Below are 19565 nucleotides of genomic sequence, written 5' to 3'. Positions count from 1 at the left end.
TGATTTTTTTTTTTTTTTTACGCTCCAGGTCTTAGTTGCCACACATGGGGTCCTCGCTCTTTGTTGGGGCATACTGACTCTTCTGATTGTGGCATGCACGCTCTTAGTTTTTGGCATGTGGAGTCTAGTTCCCTGACCAGGGATTGAACCTGGGCCCTCTGCATTGGGAGCTCAGAGTCTTAACCACTGGGCTGCTAGGGAAGTCCCGAGGCTGTGTGGTTTAAATGACTCGGAGAACAGCTCAAAAACATGTTGAATATTGTTCTATATCACCAACTTTTGGATGATTCTGCTGTGGTTCAAATTCATGGATAAACAGCTCTGATCTTGAAACCCCAAAGCGTAAGTAGAACCAGCAAGTTACATTGGCTCTTTAAAAAATACTATGAAATAGACGAAAGGTTAAGGAAAGCTTTGCTAACCTTTTGATCCTCATCTCTTGGAGATAGATGCTTATAGGAATCTTTGAAGAAATTTGAGTTATCAGATTTACTAGCTCGAACTGAAATTTAGAAATTTAGACTCTTCATAGTGTCCTGGTTTAATTGGCAAAGATAGTGCTGTAAGAAGGAAGACTTTTTTTTTCACCTAAATCCTGTACAGTGTGGAAATTGTAAACCCAGTGCGGCAGCGAAGGTTGGTTAGCCAAGCATATGAGAGAGAACTCCTTATGCAAACATTTTACCAGACAGTTCCAATCACTAGAGAAGTGACATCAATTATTTTATTAAGAATTTTTTTTTTTTTTTTGCCATCTGAAAAATTGTATTGAAAATTCTCAAAGTAGATTTTATGAAGCTATTGCACATTTAGAACTACCTATACATATGCTATGTCAATGATTTTTTTTTTCTAAAAAAACTGCTGCAGAATTTACCAAAGGGTTTTTCTGGATTGCAAATATACAGAGAGAATCTTTGAAGGATAGAAAAATCTGATTTAAGAAAATTTCTGTGATTCAGGTTGTATATGTTGGGGCTACTATAGACCTCTGTAGGCTAATGCTAATGATTTAAACAATAAATAAGCTGCATAAAAGAATTGTACAGTGGATCTCAAGCTTTACCCTGCCTCAGAATCTCTGGGAGGGCTGATAAAGAGTGCAGGACCCCAGCCCCAGAGCAGACCACAAGCATCAGCAACACCTGGAAACTTCCTAGGAATGCAAGTTCTCAGGCTCCACTATAGGAAATTTTTTTAAAAAATTCATTCATTTCTTTGGCTGTGCTGGGTCTTACTTGCGGTATGTGGGACCTTGAGTTACAAAATGCAGGATCTTTAGTTGTGGCATGCAGACTCTAGTTCCCTAACCAGGGATTGAACCCAGGTCCCCTGCACTGGGAGCAAAGAGTCTTAGCCACTGGACCACCAGGATAGTCCCTATCAGGAAATTTTTTAAATTGTGAAATTTGCTATGTGTATAATGCTTGAGAAATTACGCAGTCTTCTTCCAGATAAATTAAATTGTGACTTCTTCAGGAGAATGAAAGGGGCTTTGACTCTTCATTCATCCCACTAATCACTTTTCAAAATCAAATGTTCCATGCTCACTGGTCTCCCATTGTTACTCTGGGAAGATAAAGCACAACTGAATGTAATGACCTAGCTATCAGCCCCATTCTAGCCATCTGTCTTCTAAGATATTGAAGTAGTCACAAACTTCTGTCCTTTAAGATCATCATCATCATTATTATTTTGGCCAAGCTGTGCAGCTTGCAAGATTTCAGTTCCCCAACCAGGGATTGAACCCACACCATGGCAGTTGGATCCATATTATTATTAAATTGATATTATTATTATTAATATCTGCAAGTATTTTTAAAAATCTACTGTTTCCATCTTTGGGGCAATCTTTTGAAACACCAAGCTTACGTTATATTTTCACTGCAGTTATTAATGAATTACATTTTCACTCAAACTATTAATGAAACATATATAATATGTCATCTGCAAATTATATTGAGTGTATTATGCTACTTATTCTTTTAGACTTTCATCATATGTAGCTTTTTAAAATCAGAACTCAGCTCATTGAATTAGCCTGTTTATAGAGCATGTTGAAAGGGCTTTTCCAAATGTGCCTATTGTCAAACACAAATGTCCTTATAAATGTTTTTCTCTGGAAATTAGAAAAACTAACTTTCTAACAAGAACATTACAAAACAAAATGTTGCTGCTAACCAACATTTAGAAATCCAGAAATGATTCGTGCCTTTCCCTCAGTTAAAACACATCTTAATAATTTGAAGGTCACTGGCTTCAGCAGGGTGCCAGCACATAAAGGGGTTTTAAACATGCAGTTTAAAACCCTTGGGATTAAACCAACCTTGTTGGCATATTTTATTTATACAGAGATTATCTCCAAAGGAGATTCATTGGTCTTTTGACTATAATGAAGCCCTTTCTTTATTGACTTCATTGTGTCATAAATGAAAAGAGATTTCTTTTTTATGGCAGGAAATAAAATGTCCTCATCTCCACAGCACTCCTTGCATCCTAAGAGTCTGATTTAGACAAAAATCTATTGTGTCCTAAATCAGGAGCTAAAAATCTCAGTAATTGTATTTGCTATTTGCTTTATCTTCTTAAGTTGACACAGGTATTAAGCACAGAGAGAGGCCTGAACTTGGCTTCTGAGATGAGAGGCTGATCGCTTCTCAGAAAGGAAGGAGACTGAGTTCTCAGCATTAAGGTCTGTCCACTACAGGGGTGGTTCGCAGTCCCTGAAAACAGCCCAGTCATGGGGCTTGGGGTCAGGAGGATGCCTGAGTATGATTGAACTGGACCCAAGTACTAGGCCCTCCTTGCCCTCATATCAATTTGGTTGGGATTTGGAATGGGGTTGAAGGAAATGCTAAGTGTTAAATGAAGTTCGCACAGGTTGGCCTCAGTAAGTGACTGAAGGCCTTCTGGAGTCTTCATGGTAAATTTATATGTATACCCACAACCTGCCAGAGTAAACAAGCAGCGATAATTTTCTGAAACAGACCTTAGGCCAGTCAACCCCACAGCTAAGCATCTTGGAAGGCAGGAAGGTAAATACCATGGTATTTTATTTACCTGGCATCTTCAAGGTGACCCAGAGTTTACCTTTGAAGCCAAAGTGATTCATTTCAGCCCATTTTTGTTGGAGAACTTCTTTAACACGTATTGTATGCTTTTCTGCCCTCTCGCTGTATATGTTCAGTTTAAGACCTAGAGGGGTCACGTTAAGGCCCAGGAAGCCAGCTTTGGGGTCAGCCTGGCCCAGCCATTTGATGGCAGTGGACCCTGGCCAGGTTCTTTGTTTCTCCTAGCCCCCAGATCATAGGATCTCGCATGCATAGCGATTCTCATCTCATAGTAAATCACAGCTTTACTATGATTTACTATGGCACCTACTAAATGCCAAGCTCTCTGGTAAGTACTTATGTTTTCCAGTTTGTTCTGCATAGCACTCTGAATTAGCTGGTTCTGATTTCCAACTAGATGAGGAACAGCAGTCGTAGAGATGTAAGGTCCGGTATCACCAGGCCGACTGATTCTGGCTTTTTCCACCACTATCTCTGGGTACCTGATGCACAGGAAGCATTCTGGCCGCGGTGGCAGGTGAGAATAAGGGCTACACAGTTATACTGAGTTGCGGGTTAAAGACCCTACCACGCTGCAGCGTGCTAGGCAAGGCCTTCTGCAGCGCCCCCCTGTGGTGGGCTTTCAGGGACCGCCTCAGGTGCTGATTTTGTTTTCTTTGCAATTTCAAAGGAAAAATTGCTGAGTTTTTCCTTTTGGTTTATCTGTTGTTCCTTAATACTAAGAGTCTGCAAATTTAGCATGGGTGAGTTCTCTCTAATGGAATGGGTCTGAGCATGCAAGCACAACAGAGATATAACCACAGATTTTAGAAGCAACTTTTCTTTTTTTTTCTTTCTGTTTTTATTGAAGTATAGTTGATTCACACTGTTGTGTTAGTTTCTGGTGTACAGCAAAGTGATTCAGTTATATAGACATACCCATGAATATGCTGGAGAAGGAAATGGCAACCCACTCCAGTGTTCTTGCCTGGAGAATCCCAGGGACGGGGGAGCCTGGTGGGAGGCCGTCTATGGGGTCACACAGAGTCAGACACGACTAAAGCGACTTAGCAGCATGTATATGTATTCATTTTCATGTTCTTTTCCATTATAGTTTATTGCAAGATATCAAATATAATTCCCTGTGCTATATAGTAGGACCTTATTGTTTATCCCTTCTGTATATTGTAGTGTATATATGTCAATCCCAAACTCCTAATTTATCCCTCCTCCATTCTCTTCCCCTTTGGTAACTGGATGTTTGTTTTCTATGGCTTGTGACTCTGTGTCCATTTTATAAATATATTTGTTTGTATCACATTTTAGATTCTACGTGTAAATAATATCATATGGTACTTGTCTTTTTCTTTCTGACTTACTTCACTCAGTATGACAATCTCTAGGTCCATCTCTGTTGCTGCAGATGACAAAATTTTATCCTTTGTTATGGCTAAGCTGTATTCCCATTGTGTGTGTGTGTACTGTGTCTTCTTCATTCATCTGTCAGTGGACATTTAGTTTTTAAAAGCAACTTTTCTTTATGTTCACATGCATTTTTCTCCATGTTTTGCAGTTTTGCTTTTGAGGTCAACATTAACCAGCTCTTTTCTCCCTCTTGGAATCTCTCACCTTCATACTTTGTTTTCAGTAGAGGTTCAGCCTCTTACAATGCTCTGCTTTGGACGCGTACAAACCAGAAACTAATTTCAGGCTTCATCAGAGGTGGTACATAAGGATGTTTTGTTGTGGACTGACCAAAATAAAGGACCTCTTATGTGCTGGATTTAATTCCAACCACAAAAGGCTAAAATCTTGGAACAAAGTATAAATAATATTACTTAAGACCAACAAGGCCATTTTCCTGATCCTCAACTGACTGTATCAAATATTTTGTAACAGGGTAGTGTAGTGGTGATAGTAGTTATCCCATTTTTGCCTTATTTAAACCTTTGGTGTCTGAAAGCTCTATACTTAAAAATACTGGCACAAAAGTATACTGTATATAACATTTTATCAGATTAACAGACACGATCTGCCTAATTGCTTGCTTTTCCTTGCAACTGTGCTCTGAGAATGAAGGCGGTGTGTTCCATCACATGGGAGCCCGGGCTTTGGGCTTAATACACCAGGATTCGAATGTCAGCTCTGCCGCTTAGTAATGGTGTCGCTTTGGACAAGTTGCCTCAGGCTCCTTAGGTGTAAATTGAAGATGACGGCACCCTCTGTGCCTAGTCCTTGTGAAGATAAGTGTATGCAAAAGGCTGAGCGTAATCCCTGGCAATCAGTGAGGGCTTCCTTCACATTTCCTTCAACTCTATCATGAGACATTTCACTGAATCATGGTAATCCAACGTCTAACCTGTAGTCAGTGAAACCGTCTTTGTTTTTGTTTAAATCATCTATTTATTTGTCTGTGCCAGGTCTTAATTACAGCACATAGGCTCTTCATTTATGGCATGTGAAGTCTTAGCTGTGGCATATGGGATCTAGTTCCCTGACTAGCCCAGGGATGGAACCTGGACCCCCTGCATTGGGAGACGCCGAGTCTTAGCCACTGGACCACCAAGAAGTTCCAAGGCATCTTTACTTTGATCCTAACTCTTTTCCTCTTCTTTGTTTCTCCCTAGTCACCAAGTTATCAAACCCATCCGTTTTAAGACACTGGCAGTCTTCACCTTGCGGTTCTTGCTCTCACTTTCTTATGTTCAGTAGGACACATGTTGCCCTTGAGCAGACACCATCTCGCTAATATCTGGCTGAGTCCTAGGTGCTCAGTAAACACCTCTTCAGTGGTGTCCCCTTCACTGTGACCTAGACGACAGCCGCTCTCTCCCACCAGAAGCACTCTACGCCTTGACTCTGCAGCCAGCTGCCACCACCATGCTCCAGGCTTCAATTCATCTTTCCAAGCCTGTGTTTTCAACTCTTAAGATGAGTATTGAAAACAGTGCCTATCTCTTCGGGCTGTTGGGAGGAATGAGTACATGTAAACACATGTAAAGGGCACAGAAGGTGCCTGGTCCGTAGTTAGTGCTCTGGTCGTTGTGACATTTGTTAATGAAACTCGGCTGTATAGGTGGAAATAACATCTCACAGATGGGTATCTTCTTGTACACAGGCTTTCTACAGATATAAACTGAGCAGATCAGGTCTACAATGCTGTCCTAATTGCTTGGCCTTCTGGCTAGTTAGAGTAATTTTATAATTATCTGGCTCATGTTGAGAGAAATTTAATAGAAAACCAGTGTAAGGGGAAAACTATTAGGACTTCTAATTAGCTTCAGCCTTATATTTATCTTCATATCGAAGGAAAAAAGATTTACGACCCTTCAGTTTTATTTATCTTGATTGAAAGACAAAAATGTGTTATCCGGGTGGTCACTATACCATGCGTGTTTGTGTGTGTGTGTATATCTTTCTGTTTGGTTGTTTGGTGGTTTTTTGACATTACTGATGGTGCTTGGAAACCTAGAGAATTGTGATTAGACTTCTTTGGATAAAGAACCAAATTTGAGAGACTAGTGAGTCGTATATTTCCATATGCAGTTCCTGAACTGAGCTCTGCTGGGTTTTGCTGCTTCTAACCATGGGAGGAATGGACCAACTGAGTTATAGGCATGTATAGTGTTAGCTTAGATCGTATAGTTGAGCATTTTGTAGGAAAAAATAATAAATTGTTAACCTTAAAGTGATTTTTTTTTTTTAGTGACTCGAACAGGACTCTGCCCTTTAAAACACCGTGGTATGTACCTTGGAGTAAAATAACTCTGAAGCTGAACTGCAGTCTTATTTGGAGCTAGAGTCCATGTACTCAATCATGGCATGCGTTCCTGCTAAGTCGCTTCAGTTGTGTCTGACTCTTTGTGACCCCATGGACTGTAGCCTGCCAGGCTTATCTGTCCATGGGATTCTCCAGGCAGGAATACTGGAGTGGGTTGCCATGCCCTCCTCCTGGGGATCTTTCCAACCCAGATTTGGAACCCACATCTCTTGATATCTTTTGCATTGGCAGGAGGGTTCTTTACCACTAATGCTACCTGGGAGTCCATATACTTAATCATGGCACCTGAAGTTTATTGGGGATTTCCAGTTCTAAACTATCATTACAGAATAAATGTTGCCCTCAACCTATGACACTGTTTTTTTTAACCTTATTTTGTACTGGGGTATAGGTAAAGAATTCACCTGCAGTGCAGGAGACGCAAGTTCCATCCCTGGGTGGGAAGATCTCCTGGAGGAGGAAATGGCAACCCACTCCAGTATTCTTGCCTGGAAAATCCCATGGATGGAGGAGCCTCCTGGGTTACAGTCCATGGGGTCTCAAAGAGTCAGACATGACTGAAGTGACTGAACGCAAGTGCACATAGCCGAGTAACAGTTTTGTGATAGTTTCAGGTAGGTGCAAGGGGACGCAGGCTTACAACCTATTAAACTATTAACCATGTCACTCCACTCTTGGAAACAGTGTCTTTCATGAAATGTCTTTCACTTCAAAATAAATAGGAGAAAAGTGTTGCTGCAGTCTGTAGGCTAGAGTGTTTGTGGGGCCAGGTTGTGTCTCATCTTATTTATGTCGCCTCTTGTTCAAAGATGAGTTTATTCTTGGGTTAACCTCTTAGACACACTCTAGTTTTGTACACTTTAGTCCTTTTCTCAACTTAAGATCTTTTCATTGCCACTTGATCTTTATTATAGAATTTGCTTACTTCTAAACATTTTAAGCGAAGTGATCAGATAATTTGGGAAATTTTTCTTGAACTGTGCATTCTGCTAAATATTCCGGGGAAACATTTTGGCTCAGCTCACTTTGTTAATGCCGGTTACATCATTATGGGCGCTATAGATTTCTTGGGCGTGCAAAATGATTGCATATTCATGAACATCTTCAATCCTGAAATATTTGTAAATAACTTGGCATTTTTTTTTTCATAAGGAGGCCTGTTAAAATTATTAGGTCTTTAGTGGTTCACACAGAAAGAATTGGTACGTACAAGGCACCCCCTATTGGATAAGTCACATTTCTCCGCTAAGCAGGTTGGGTTATGAACGTTTATAAGTCACCTTCCTTAAACAAAGTATATGAGAGACGCTTCTTTTCCTCTTAGGAATGATTCAAGTTTGAAAATGTCAATAGATGCAAAAAGCCACCCTTAGAGCTTTGCTCTCTCGAAAGAAAGTCGAGAAGGAATGACATAGTCAATGTTAGCTGTCACCAGATGAAGAGAAATCAGATTGTCAAGCCTGGATCTCTAACATTCTTGCCAAAGTAGGACCTCATTTACACATACAGATCTTCATACCCTTTGCTAAGAAAAGCATCTGTGGCAGTTTAGATGTTTGTGCGTTTGCCAAAGATCTTTCACTCTGAATAAAGTAAATGTCATGTCTGTTGTTTATCTCAAATTCAGCAGAGTATTTTTAAAAGGAAATATTTGCGGGGGAGGGGCGAGGGAAGGAGAGAAGGGGGAGGTCGGGCAGCTCCAGTGGGTGGGGTGTGGCCGTCCTCAAGGTGCAGGGTGGAGCTGGGTAAATCAGCGTAAAACACTCACGAGGCTCACAAACTGAAAACGTCCTTTTGAAGTGACAGCATCACAAATAAATTGGAATGTGGCGTCTTCCCGAATTTGTACCTAGTTCTGTCAACACCAAAAGAAAATCCAGTTAATTCCATCAAACTGGTTGTTTGGCATTGTGTAGACACAGCTGTCTCGCACGGAAATTGTGAACACGTAAACGTGGATGGCAGTGTACCCAAAGCCAGCTGGTTTGGTGGCACCTGTCTGTGACTATCTGTGATTGTGTATAAAGATTGCATAGACTTCAAAGATCAGAAACAGAACTGAGTTGTTCCAACTTCAAGCTGGACCCCACTGAATAGCAAATTCTTGAAAAACCTAGGTCGTGATAACATGTCTTAACCAACAAGTACCCTTGGTAAATTCAGTTTTAGTTAAAAGTATGATGTGGTGATTTAAGTATGTACATTTCCTTGAATATGAAAACTAAAGGTAATTCTTTATAGACCATTTTTAAAACCATACTTAGCTTTTCAGTTCAGTTCAGTTGCTCAGTCATGTCCAACTCTTTGCGACCCCATGAACTGCAGCACGCCAGGCCTCCCTGTCCATCACCAACTCCCGGAGTTCACTCAAACTCAGGTCCATCGAGTCAGTGATGCCATCCAGCCATCTCATCCTCTGTCGTCCCCTTCTCCTCCTGCCCCCAATCCCTCCCAGCATCAGAGTATTTTCCAATAGGCATTCAAAAATCATAATGAGACCCTAATGTCAAGGAAATCCAGAGAAGGCATTTTTCTGGAAGACGTTTATTTCAGGTGATACAGTTATATCACTCTTTGCAGAAATCAAATACCTGTCTTTAGGAATTCCCTTATCGGTGTCATTTGTTTCTAAAAGGAATCTATGTGACTCTGAATATTATTTTATTCCTACAGATGACATGGAAGCCATTCCTGTCAAACAGTTTGTTAAACACATCGGTGAGCTCTATTCTAATAACCAGCATGGGTTCTCCGAGGATTTTGAGGTATGCTTCAAAACCGGACGTTCCTTTCCAGAAAGCTAACTCTTCTTTTACAGAGATTTGTTTGTAAACTTGAAATGAATGTATCTCGAGCATCACAAAAGCAGTCACTGAGGAAAGTGGGGACTGGCTGTCTTTTCCTTACACTGAGAGTTCTCACGGGCCTTCCTTTCCCAGTACAAGTGAGGTGAAAGAGAGTTGCCTGCACACTTCCTGAACGTGCACTTCTGTGAGAGAACAGACTCAGTGGAAGGAAAGAGGCAGACTCGGATTGTGTCTTTTGCATTCTCACTGGGACAGCAGTCGTCATGCAGAGGACAGGCTCCTAACTCCACGTCCGTTCTGGGAGGCACATGGTATAGGGGAGACCACAGGTTGTCAGTCTGAGGAGTCAGATGCCGGCTCCACCAGTCATGATCATTCTGGAGCCAGTCATTTCACCTCTGATCCCCAGTTTCCTCATTTTTTATGATTTTATTTATTTATTTGGCTGTGCTGGGGCTTTGTAGCTTCACAGGCTTTCTCTAGCTATGGAGAGCAGGGGTCACTTTCCCGTTGCGATACACCAGCTTCTCACTGTGACACCTTCTCTTGTTGCAGAGCACAGGCTCTAGGGTGTGCAGGCTTCAGTAGTTGCGGCTCCCAGGCTCTAAAGCACAGGCTCAGTAGTTGTGGCACACAGGCTTTAGCTATTCCACCGCACATGGAATCCTCCCAGACCAGGGATCGAACCCGTGTCTTCCGCACTGGCAGGTGGATTCTTTACCACCGAGCCACCAGGGAAGCCACCTCCCCCACCCCGCCATCCTTCCTTTTTGAAAATGGCAGCGACATCACTTCCTACCCCAAGCATGTTGGCAGAAACGAATGATGAACATCCTGGAGAGAGCTAGGTTAACAGTTGCTGCTGCTGAGTCGCTCAGTCGTGTCCGACTCTGCGCAACCCCGTGGACTGCAGCCCACCAGGCTCCTCCGTCCATGGGATTTTCCAGGCAAGAGTACTGGAGTGGGCTGCCATTGCCTTCTCCGTTAACAGTTAAGCCCGTGCAAAAGTGGATTGTTCTTGTTTTCGCGATTATTAAGCCCTGGAGAGGAGACATGGGTGAGCAGAGCCTCCTGGTTTTGAGAGCTGGTGTGTAGGGAACAAGGAAGGTAGAGAGCAGCGCGCCGCCCTGCCAGCTCCGGGTCCCGCGCCAGCTCGGCAGTGACAGGGTGTCAATGAGGAGCTATTAAACAGACTGCCCTTTTCTTCACTGAGGCGCTTCACTGAGGCACATCTCTGGCAGCACGAGCGGTGCTGAGGGGGCCAAGTTTTCGTGGCAGCTCAGCTGTCTTCTAGCTTTGTGGGTAAGTCAGTTCCTTTCTGTCTCATTTCTCCTTTAAAATGGAAATGACGCCGAGGGTGCTAACCTGCCCACCTCTTTTCACAAAATTGGTCTGGGGGCCCACTTGGAATAATGGAAGGGAAGCCCTTGGAGATCACCTAGGAGCCATACGGCTGGGAGGCTCAATTATTTTCTCACAGAGGAGGAGAGAGAAGAAAGAAGACCAGAAGCCCTGTTTCTATGCAAATTTGGGAGTCCCTGAAGGCCATCCTAAAGGCAATTATATTGACAACTTGTTTTAAATGAAGTCCCTCTCCTGGCTTTTTGGTTCTTTGTTTTATTTCTGGAGCAGAAGCAGAGCAAAGATGGTAGAGAGAAGGACCCCTCTGACGTATTCTGCAGAGTCATATGTTTCTTGGAAAAAGCAAAAAAAACATGTCAAGTGCTTAATGCGGCTATTAGATGCTGACCCAAAAAAAGGTGCCTGTCCAAGTACAGAGCACATGGTGTGAAGTCAGACATTTTGCATTCATGAGGACAGCACATGTGTGGGGTGTTTGAGTGATTTAGTTCAATTGACTGTTGGCTGGATGACTGAGCAAGAATATTGAGGCATTTAACAATGTTGATGGTATTCCGGACAAACATTCATCCTCTCGAGACGAGAATTTGATCAGGATGATCAAATGCAGCTCCAGTTTCTCAATTATTTATGATTTGAGACCCCAGTGCTATTCATCACAGCTGGTTTTGACACCATTTAATTATTCAAAATAATCAGCTACACCTCTGTAAACTGGCTCTGACTCAAAATGGGCTTCACTGCATCAAAATCACGCCTCTTAACAAGTCCTGGGCATCTGCACCCTGTTTCTAGCCTAAAAAAAAATTACTGCGGCTGTAGCTTTTGTCACCTATATTGAAGTCTGTAGCTTGTCACCTGGTATGTTTGGGACTGGAACAGGGAGGGCGGGGAGATGGGTGGCTTTGTTCTATCATTGTTATTTCACGGTCTGTGCTCGTTTGAAAGGTTTCGAGTCAGGGCTCTTCACCCTAGCAAGAACATCCTTTCTTCCAAAAAGAATAGTAAGACACTCATGCAGAGAAGGAAATGAGACGGTAGAAAAGCCTACTTCTGTACTGTTGGCCTTCAAATTTAGGAGAAATTTGAAGTATTTTAAAACAGTAGTGCTCCTTTTGCATAGCTCTGCTAAAAAGGAAAATGGTAATAGGATCTTTAACAAACTCTCAAGGCTGGTTTTTTTTGGCTGCACCACGCAGCTTGATCTCGGTTCCCTGACCAGGGACTGAACCCAAGTGCTCAGCAGTCCTAAACAGTGGACCACGAGGAGATTCCCTTATCAAGGCTATTTTATAGACAAGAGATAGTCATAGACTGTAAAATAAATAAATAAATAAATAAGGTCAGGACAAGAGATTTTGTGTAATTCAACAAGAATAAAACAAAACCCTCATCGTGTTAAGAGAGTAGAAACCTCAGCTCCAGATTTCCGGGTCCTTTTACATGGAGTAATTACAGCCGATATCTGCTTGGCACCACTGCTCAGATTATTTCACTCATTCCTCAGAAATAACCCCTGTGAGCTGTGAGCTGTTTTGTCCCCATTTTGCAGATGAGGAAGACTGAGGCATTGGTTAGTTCAGTAATGAAGTGGCAGCAGTAGGACCACTTTCTGATCAGGAAGACCAAAGCTTTCTGATTCAAGCCCACATGTTTAGCCCTAAGGCCATCCAGACTCTCCATTTAAGTAAGTAGTATCCTATAGTAAGGAGAATTAACCAAGATGATCAGTGATTGTCTAAAACTGATCATGCAGCTGACGGACCAGTAAATTCCTTGGCAAAAAAAGTAGAAGAGGGAGGTTAGAATAAAGGAGCTACCGCACCCCCCACCCCATCCCACAACTAAGAATACTGGGAGCCCAATACATGATCTTCATGGTCTAGAGCCTTCCCAAAGGGCTGAGAATCTCACTTACAAAAATCTTACATAACTTGTGAATAGAGGCCTGAAATTAGTCCAAGAACGAATCTTAAGATTATAGAGAAAACCACTTAACAGTTAATATTTGCCCATGTTGTTATTCAGTTGCTCAGTCATGTCTGACTCTGTGCCCCCATGGACTGCAGCATGCCAGGCTTCCCTGTCCTTCAGTATCTCCCAGAGATTGCTCGGACTCATGTCTGTTGAGCCCATGATGTCATCCAACCATCTCATTCTCTGTCGTCCCCTTCTCCTCTTGCCCTCAATCTTTCCAGCATCAGGGTCTTTTCCAGTTTGCCCATGAAAAGGCGTTGAATGTTTTATAAGGCACAGAGATGGACTGGACGGAGAACTTGCCCTCAGAGAGTTCATTCTGGTTGGGGGAGACCAGAGTGAACACAGCTAATGCAGAAAGAGGTCAGAGCAAAAGAAGTGCCAATCCAGGAATGAAGTTCTGCCAGGAAAGCAGAGGAGAAAGGCTGCTAGGAATTTTGATTGGGTTTTTCCGCGAAAGTTCTATTATTTGCCCCATCTTGTTTTCAGATTGTGGAGGGAAATGGGAAAAAAAAAAAAAAAAAATGGTGAATACCTGTCATGTGTTCAGAACTTTGCTGCTTAAGGAGAATGAGAAATGATCCGCTGGTAATTTTGAGTCTTTGTCTAGAGGTGATGCTGAATGCAAGCTTTTTGTCCTTGTCAGGTAAATTCTGAAGGCTGTTAAAAAGCTGGGGACATTATACCTCTAGCAGATTTTGCAGTCCCTGGAAATAGCATCAATCCTGGTGTCAGGATAGTGCTCAGTGACTATTCCCTTGACTACCTTAGCTGACTTCAGCCTCACTCTTCCCCCGCCTCCCAGGTCATAATCAAGGAGTCTTCCAGAGGCTCGGTGCTAGCAAATAATCTTTCAAAATCAGGGGAGCTGCAAGGCCCTGTGGGTCAGCAGAATTAATAGGCAGAGGTCAGGAGCATCACAGGCTTAAAAGTGGAGTGCAGAGATGAGGCCAGAGGTCCAATACCCTCTTGACAAGATCCTTTGGGGGATCGAGTCTGTTAAAGTTAACTCCAGCTCAGCTGAATTTGGGCCGGTTGCTCATCTTAAATCAAGAGAACAAAGCTTTGTCCACCTTGAGCCCAGGCACCAAGGGGCCAGTGGCCACAATTACCTTATGTAAGATGCAGAGTTCCGTTGTTGCTGATGACACATATGAGGGAGTTCCTAACGGAGGCGGAAAACTGCAGAAAGAAGGCTGCCTGCAGGTTGGCAGTTTCCTGAGCCTCAGTGACAGAATGCCGGGGTGGGTCTTATATGACCCAAAGGAAAATTTTGTAAACCCTTATCGTGAAAGAAATCATAGGTGATGAAGCTGAGGTTTTTACGTTGAGGCTCTTATGAAGAGTGAGGAAAAAAGTGTGTTAGCCAAGTTGTACAGGAAAAAATAATTCTGTTTTATAGACCAGCTGTAGGATGACAGACTCTGGGATAGTTTCTTCAGAGTTAGGTTGATTTTCTGGAGGGTAAGGCAGACACTTGGGATAAAGACATACGGATTTAGAGGGGGATGAAGAGGAGCACAGGCTATCCTGGGTAAGGAAAATTGCTGTGAAACAGAGAGCAGGAGGTTGTACAGGCTGTTCAAAGGGCACAGAGTTAAAACTGTCCGGTGTTGGGAAGGAAGAGGTACATAGGTGGGGGCCCTGAAAGCCTGACTCGGGGGTTTGGAATCTCTCTAAGAGGTGTCTGAGCAAGAGAAGAACATAGGTAAGCAGCCTTTGAAGAAAACCAGTGTGGCCGTAGTGGTCGCCTGAGCAGAGGCTGGCAGAGGGTGTGACTGGTACCTGATGAGGGCCAGCTCCCTGTCCAACACTCAGCAAGCACTGTGCTGTGGTCCTGACTTATTCTCGTGCAGGACAGGCCCCTGAACGTAGATGGGGGCGGCCTGAGCTCAGACACTAAGGCTGTTACACATGCTTGGCCTAACCCTTGGTCACCAGGTCCAAAGTATTTCCTTCTCAGCTTGCTTCATTGTGAAGCTGAGTAACCTGAAAGATTTCTAGATCTGTTTCGGCTTTTTTTTCTTTTTTTCCAATTAAGCTTCTGAATGGGAGGACAGGAGGTCAGCATGTGCCTTTGGACAGCCTCCTCCATCCACAGCTCCAGGCACGAGGTGAAGCAGCCCGTATCATCTCTGAAGAACTCTCTATCTGTCAACTTGTATTTTTCTTTTTTTCTCTTTTGGTTCATTTTTTTTAAGTTATGCTTTGTTGTAGATCCTTTGTTTTCAGTTGGCTCTTCTTGGTGGTGGTGTGTCCTGGTCATTTGCATAGTATTCATTTTGAGAATTCCGGCTCTGTTATAGAGACAGGAAAGTGCAAACAAGCTTAAATCTTAAACTTTTTATTTGGGTACTGACTAAGTAACTGTACTATACACATTCTGTTGGCCAGTGTCACTTCAAAGGGTCTTAACACCTATTAAAATCACATTAACTTTGAAATGCCAGTTCAGCTGGAGAAAAAGCACTCCAGGATCAGATGATATTATCAGCATCTAAATGAACCAGGCGGTACTGCAAGGAATTACAGATGACATTATTATCCACAAGACAAAATCAGAAGGCCGTAGGCCAACCCCTTGGGTTCTCGTAAAATCAGATTTAGCATTATTTATGACCATTCCTTGTTTTCTGTCATTCACATAATTGGAAAAGTGAAATAGAGGCGACAGATCAGACTAAGGGTTTTAGATAGCCCAGAGTTTGATTGGCCATATTGAATGGCCGCTTTAAACAGTACAGACAGCTGCTCCCACACAGGCTCAGCCAATTGCATTAGACTGTAATAGAGGCCCCACCTCAGTCCAGTGAGTGTGGTCAGAGTCACACAATGGGGAAAAAAAATATCAATAAGGCAAATCTCCAACTAAAGTACTCAAAGCTGAAATCTCAGCACAGGATGTCTGAACAGCTCAGCCCAGAAGAGGTACATGCCAAAGGTTTGACCTTCAGAACCCAGGAACCAAGGCATGTCAGCTTATTTCACAGATTTGTGTACAGGCTGAATTAATGTCTTCCAGAATACAAATCCATTTTCAAAGGTTTTCTGCCCCTGAAACTATTCAGAAGAGTACACCTTGGGCTTTCAAGGCAATCATGAATGGCAGATATTCTAAGTACGGCTAGCATTGCTCCTGTTCCTAGAGATGTTAAAACAGCCGACTCATTAAATTACGCTCACATTTTATGTCTATTTTAGAGAGAACAGCCAAAGGCAGCCTTCAGGCCTTTTAAACCAGCATTCACCAAACTGTAGGTTATAAACCATTTTAGATAGAACAGCAGGTATCAGAGTTTATCACATTTAGTAAAAGTAAAAAAAAGATAATGCACTCTCATGAAATGCACACTTTCTCCAGAGAGATGTGTTGAACTAATGGATATGGCTTTTCTTTCTTTCTCTCTCTCTTCTTTCTTTCCTTCCTTCCTTCTCTCTCTCCCCTTTTTTTTTTAATACATAATTTTGTGTGTGTATTTTTGGCTGTGCTAGGTCTTCATGCTGCAGTTGTGAGGAGCCAGGGCTCCTCTTCGTTGCAGTGCTCTGGCTTCTCTCGGTGTGGCTCCTGGGCTCTAGAGCCCGGTAGGTGTGTGCACGGGCTTAGTTGCTCCGTGGCACGTGGGATCCTCCCAGACCAGGGATCAAAGCCATGTCTCCTGCATTGGCAGGCAGATTCTTTACCATGGAGCCACCTGGGAAGCCCCTTCTTTTTCTTCCTTTTGTTCTTTCTCATTCTTCCTTCCCCCGGGAACGCCTCCCAATTCTGAAAAAGTGCCCGTACATCCTCCAGGAATCAGGTGTCTGTGAGTATGGTTCCGAATATTTAGTGACCTGTTGTTTTTTGCCTTAGCTCTTTGATCATGGTGAGCCCCTCCTAAGTACTTGGTGAATATAAAAGACGACTGGTTCCTTATAGATTTCATTGTTCTTCATTGTGCATGATGAGCATGCTGTGGACATCATCTGTACTTGCCACGCAGCAAGTAAACTCGGTTACATCTGTCACATGTGAAAGGCTTTTCCTGATCCCCTCACGTCACTTTGCCCTGCTCTTTGTCGCAGCTGTGCACTGCAAATGACTTCCTTTATTAGTTAGCACCCGTGGTTTCTTGGGATTTGAAGCATATGGTGTAGAAAAATTTGGCTTTTTTAGCAATCTTTTATTAGGCTAATGGATGATGTTTCTATCCATGGCAAAGGTAATAGAAGAGGAGAGTTGCTTCTCCCATGGCTGTTTATCTAAAGAAGGATCATGTAAGTAAAATCAGAGTTAAAAATTAGTGCATCAGAGCCATATATGGGGTAAGTCAGATATGACAGTTTTTAGGTTCTATTAGTGTCATTTCAGGGCTTCCCAGGTATCACTGGTGATAAAGAACCTGCTTGCCAGTGCCAGAGACATAAGAGACGTGGATTCGATCCATGGGTCAGAAAGATTCCCTGGAGGAGAGCATGGCAACCCTTTCCAGTATTCTTGGCATGGAGAATCCCACAGACAGAGGAGCCTGGTGGGCTACAATCCATGGGGTCACAAAGAGTCAGATACGACTGAGGCAACTTCGCGCACACACACTGTCATTTCAGGGCTGAGGACAGTCACTTGGTAGTCTGTCATAAAACAAGGCTGTGAGGACCATAATATAAGCATATTGCACATCATGCTGGAGATTATTCTTCTAGAATATTCCTGTTCATCTTTTTAAGACCCAGGTGAATTCTCTCCCATCTAAACCTTCTTCTGTGTTCCTATCCATTTCTTCAGGCCTCTCTTCTACTAATCACATTTGGCTATTATCATGTTTTTATATGTTTTTCTCACCCATTTGACTGCAACATATTCAAAAAGAGACACTATTTCTGTAATCCCCATGCCTAGGCCAGATCTGGAATAAAATGGATGGTGGATGAATTAGTAAAGAATGAAACCCTTTTATTTTGTTTTCATCCTTCATACATCTGTTATGAATACGTTAGTATTCATTTCTGAAGTTGAGTTTGGGGAGGTGATGGTGGCCAGTGACTGGGGAGTGAGTAAAGGCTCTGGGCTTTTGGATGTCTATAGCTGCTTTCTTTTGGCTGTTGTTCAGCGTCCAAAAGCATGTCTAAAAATCTTGGTAACCTCCCTGTATATTTCCTTCTCTAGGAAGTCCAGCGCTGCACGGCTGATATGAACATCACTGCAGAACATTCCAATCATCCAGATAACAAGCACAAAAACAGATACATCAATATTTTAGCATGTGAGTAATAAACTTTAAACTATCTTCAACTGCAAGGAAATGAAATCTTCCTGCTGGGTATGAGCTGAAATGCAAGCAGTTGGAATCAGGATACCAAGAGGGCATTACACGTGCAAGTTGGCCCATCTTCTTCAACAATATGTAAGAAGTGGGGACATCCTCTGCCCCCTTAGTGTTTCATGAAGCTGCCAGATCTCTGTTGTCATAATCAGGCGATCGAAGGAAATGTTCTGAGCTTTACTGTTTTTACATGAAGTGATTTCATATCCAGTGTTGGGAACCAAAGTTTAATGTCACGTGGCTAGCCTAACATTGTTTTTAACCCATGAGAGCCAAGCTTTTTAATGCAAATGGAAATACTGAGAGCTGAATCGAGGAAGCTGAATTTCAGAGCACTCTTTCCAAAGATTAGGTAATTGGTTTATTTCATTCCTTGTGGCCTACGTGTTTAGTCCTGTCCAAAACATTTCCAGGGCCATGAGTACCCTGGAAGTTTAGGAGCAAATAAATAAGAGTTCTTCTTACAGAGCCTCAAGGCTGCTAGGAGGACAGGCCACTTCTGTGGCTGGAAGGCCACTTTTCACAGACACCGAGACTTGACTCACTGGCTGAAAATACACACTTCGATATTGAGAGCAGGAGCACAGATGTTTATGGTTAATGTACATACAGTTTCATGTAATAGTGTGTTTAAAGTTACACACCACTGTAGACAGATTTTTAATAATACTTTCAGTTCAGTTGCTCAGTCGTGTCCAACTCTTTGCAACCCCATGAATCACAGCACGCCAGGCCTCCCTGTCCATCACCAACTCCCAGAGTTCACTGAAACCCATATCCATCGAGTAGGTGATGCCATCCAACCATCTCATCCTCTGTCGTCCCCTTCTCCCCCTGCCCCCAAAACTCTTCACATGAGGTGGCCAAAGTACTGGAGTTTCAGCTTTAGCATCAGTCCTTCCAGTGAACACCCAGGACTGATCTCCTTTAGGATGGACTGGTTGGATCTCCTTGCAGTCCAAGGGACTCTCAAGAGTCTTCTCCAACACCACAGTTTGAAAAGCATCAATCCTTCGGCGCTCAGCTTTCTTCACAGTTCCAACTCTCACATCCATACATGACCACTGGAAAAACCATAGCCTTGACTAGACGAATCTTTGTTGGCAAAGTAATGTCTCTGCTTTTCAATATTCTATCTAGGTTGGACATAACTTTCCTTCCAAGGAGTAAGCGTCTTTTAATTTCATGGCTGCAATCACCATCTGCAGTGATTTTGGAGCCCCCCAAAATAAAATCTGACACTGTTTCCACTGTTTCCCCATCTATTTCCCATGAAGTGATGGGACCG

The 19565-nt window shown here is 42.8% G+C and overlaps 1 protein-coding gene across 5 annotated transcripts in view; it reads left to right on the top strand.

Moving 5' to 3' along the window:
• The window catches only part of PTPRG (protein tyrosine phosphatase receptor type G), a 773938-nt gene that overhangs the window by 714900 nt on the left and 39473 nt on the right, over positions 1 to 19565 (top strand). For all 5 annotated transcript variants that reach the window (XM_070777123.1, XM_070777125.1, XM_070777122.1 and 2 more), the window contains 2 exons: positions 9505 to 9596; positions 18121 to 18217. In XM_070777123.1, coding sequence (XP_070633224.1) covers positions 9505 to 9596; positions 18121 to 18217 — 189 coding nt within the window. The remainder of the gene's footprint in view (positions 1 to 9504; positions 9597 to 18120; positions 18218 to 19565) is intronic.

Source organism: Bos indicus, chromosome 22 (genome assembly GCF_029378745.1).
Source record: "Bos indicus isolate NIAB-ARS_2022 breed Sahiwal x Tharparkar chromosome 22, NIAB-ARS_B.indTharparkar_mat_pri_1.0, whole genome shotgun sequence".
Classification (NCBI taxonomy): domain Eukaryota; kingdom Metazoa; phylum Chordata; class Mammalia; order Artiodactyla; family Bovidae; genus Bos; species Bos indicus.
The sequence above is the reverse complement of the archived record's forward strand: the minus strand, read 5'-3'. Positions and strand labels throughout refer to the sequence as shown.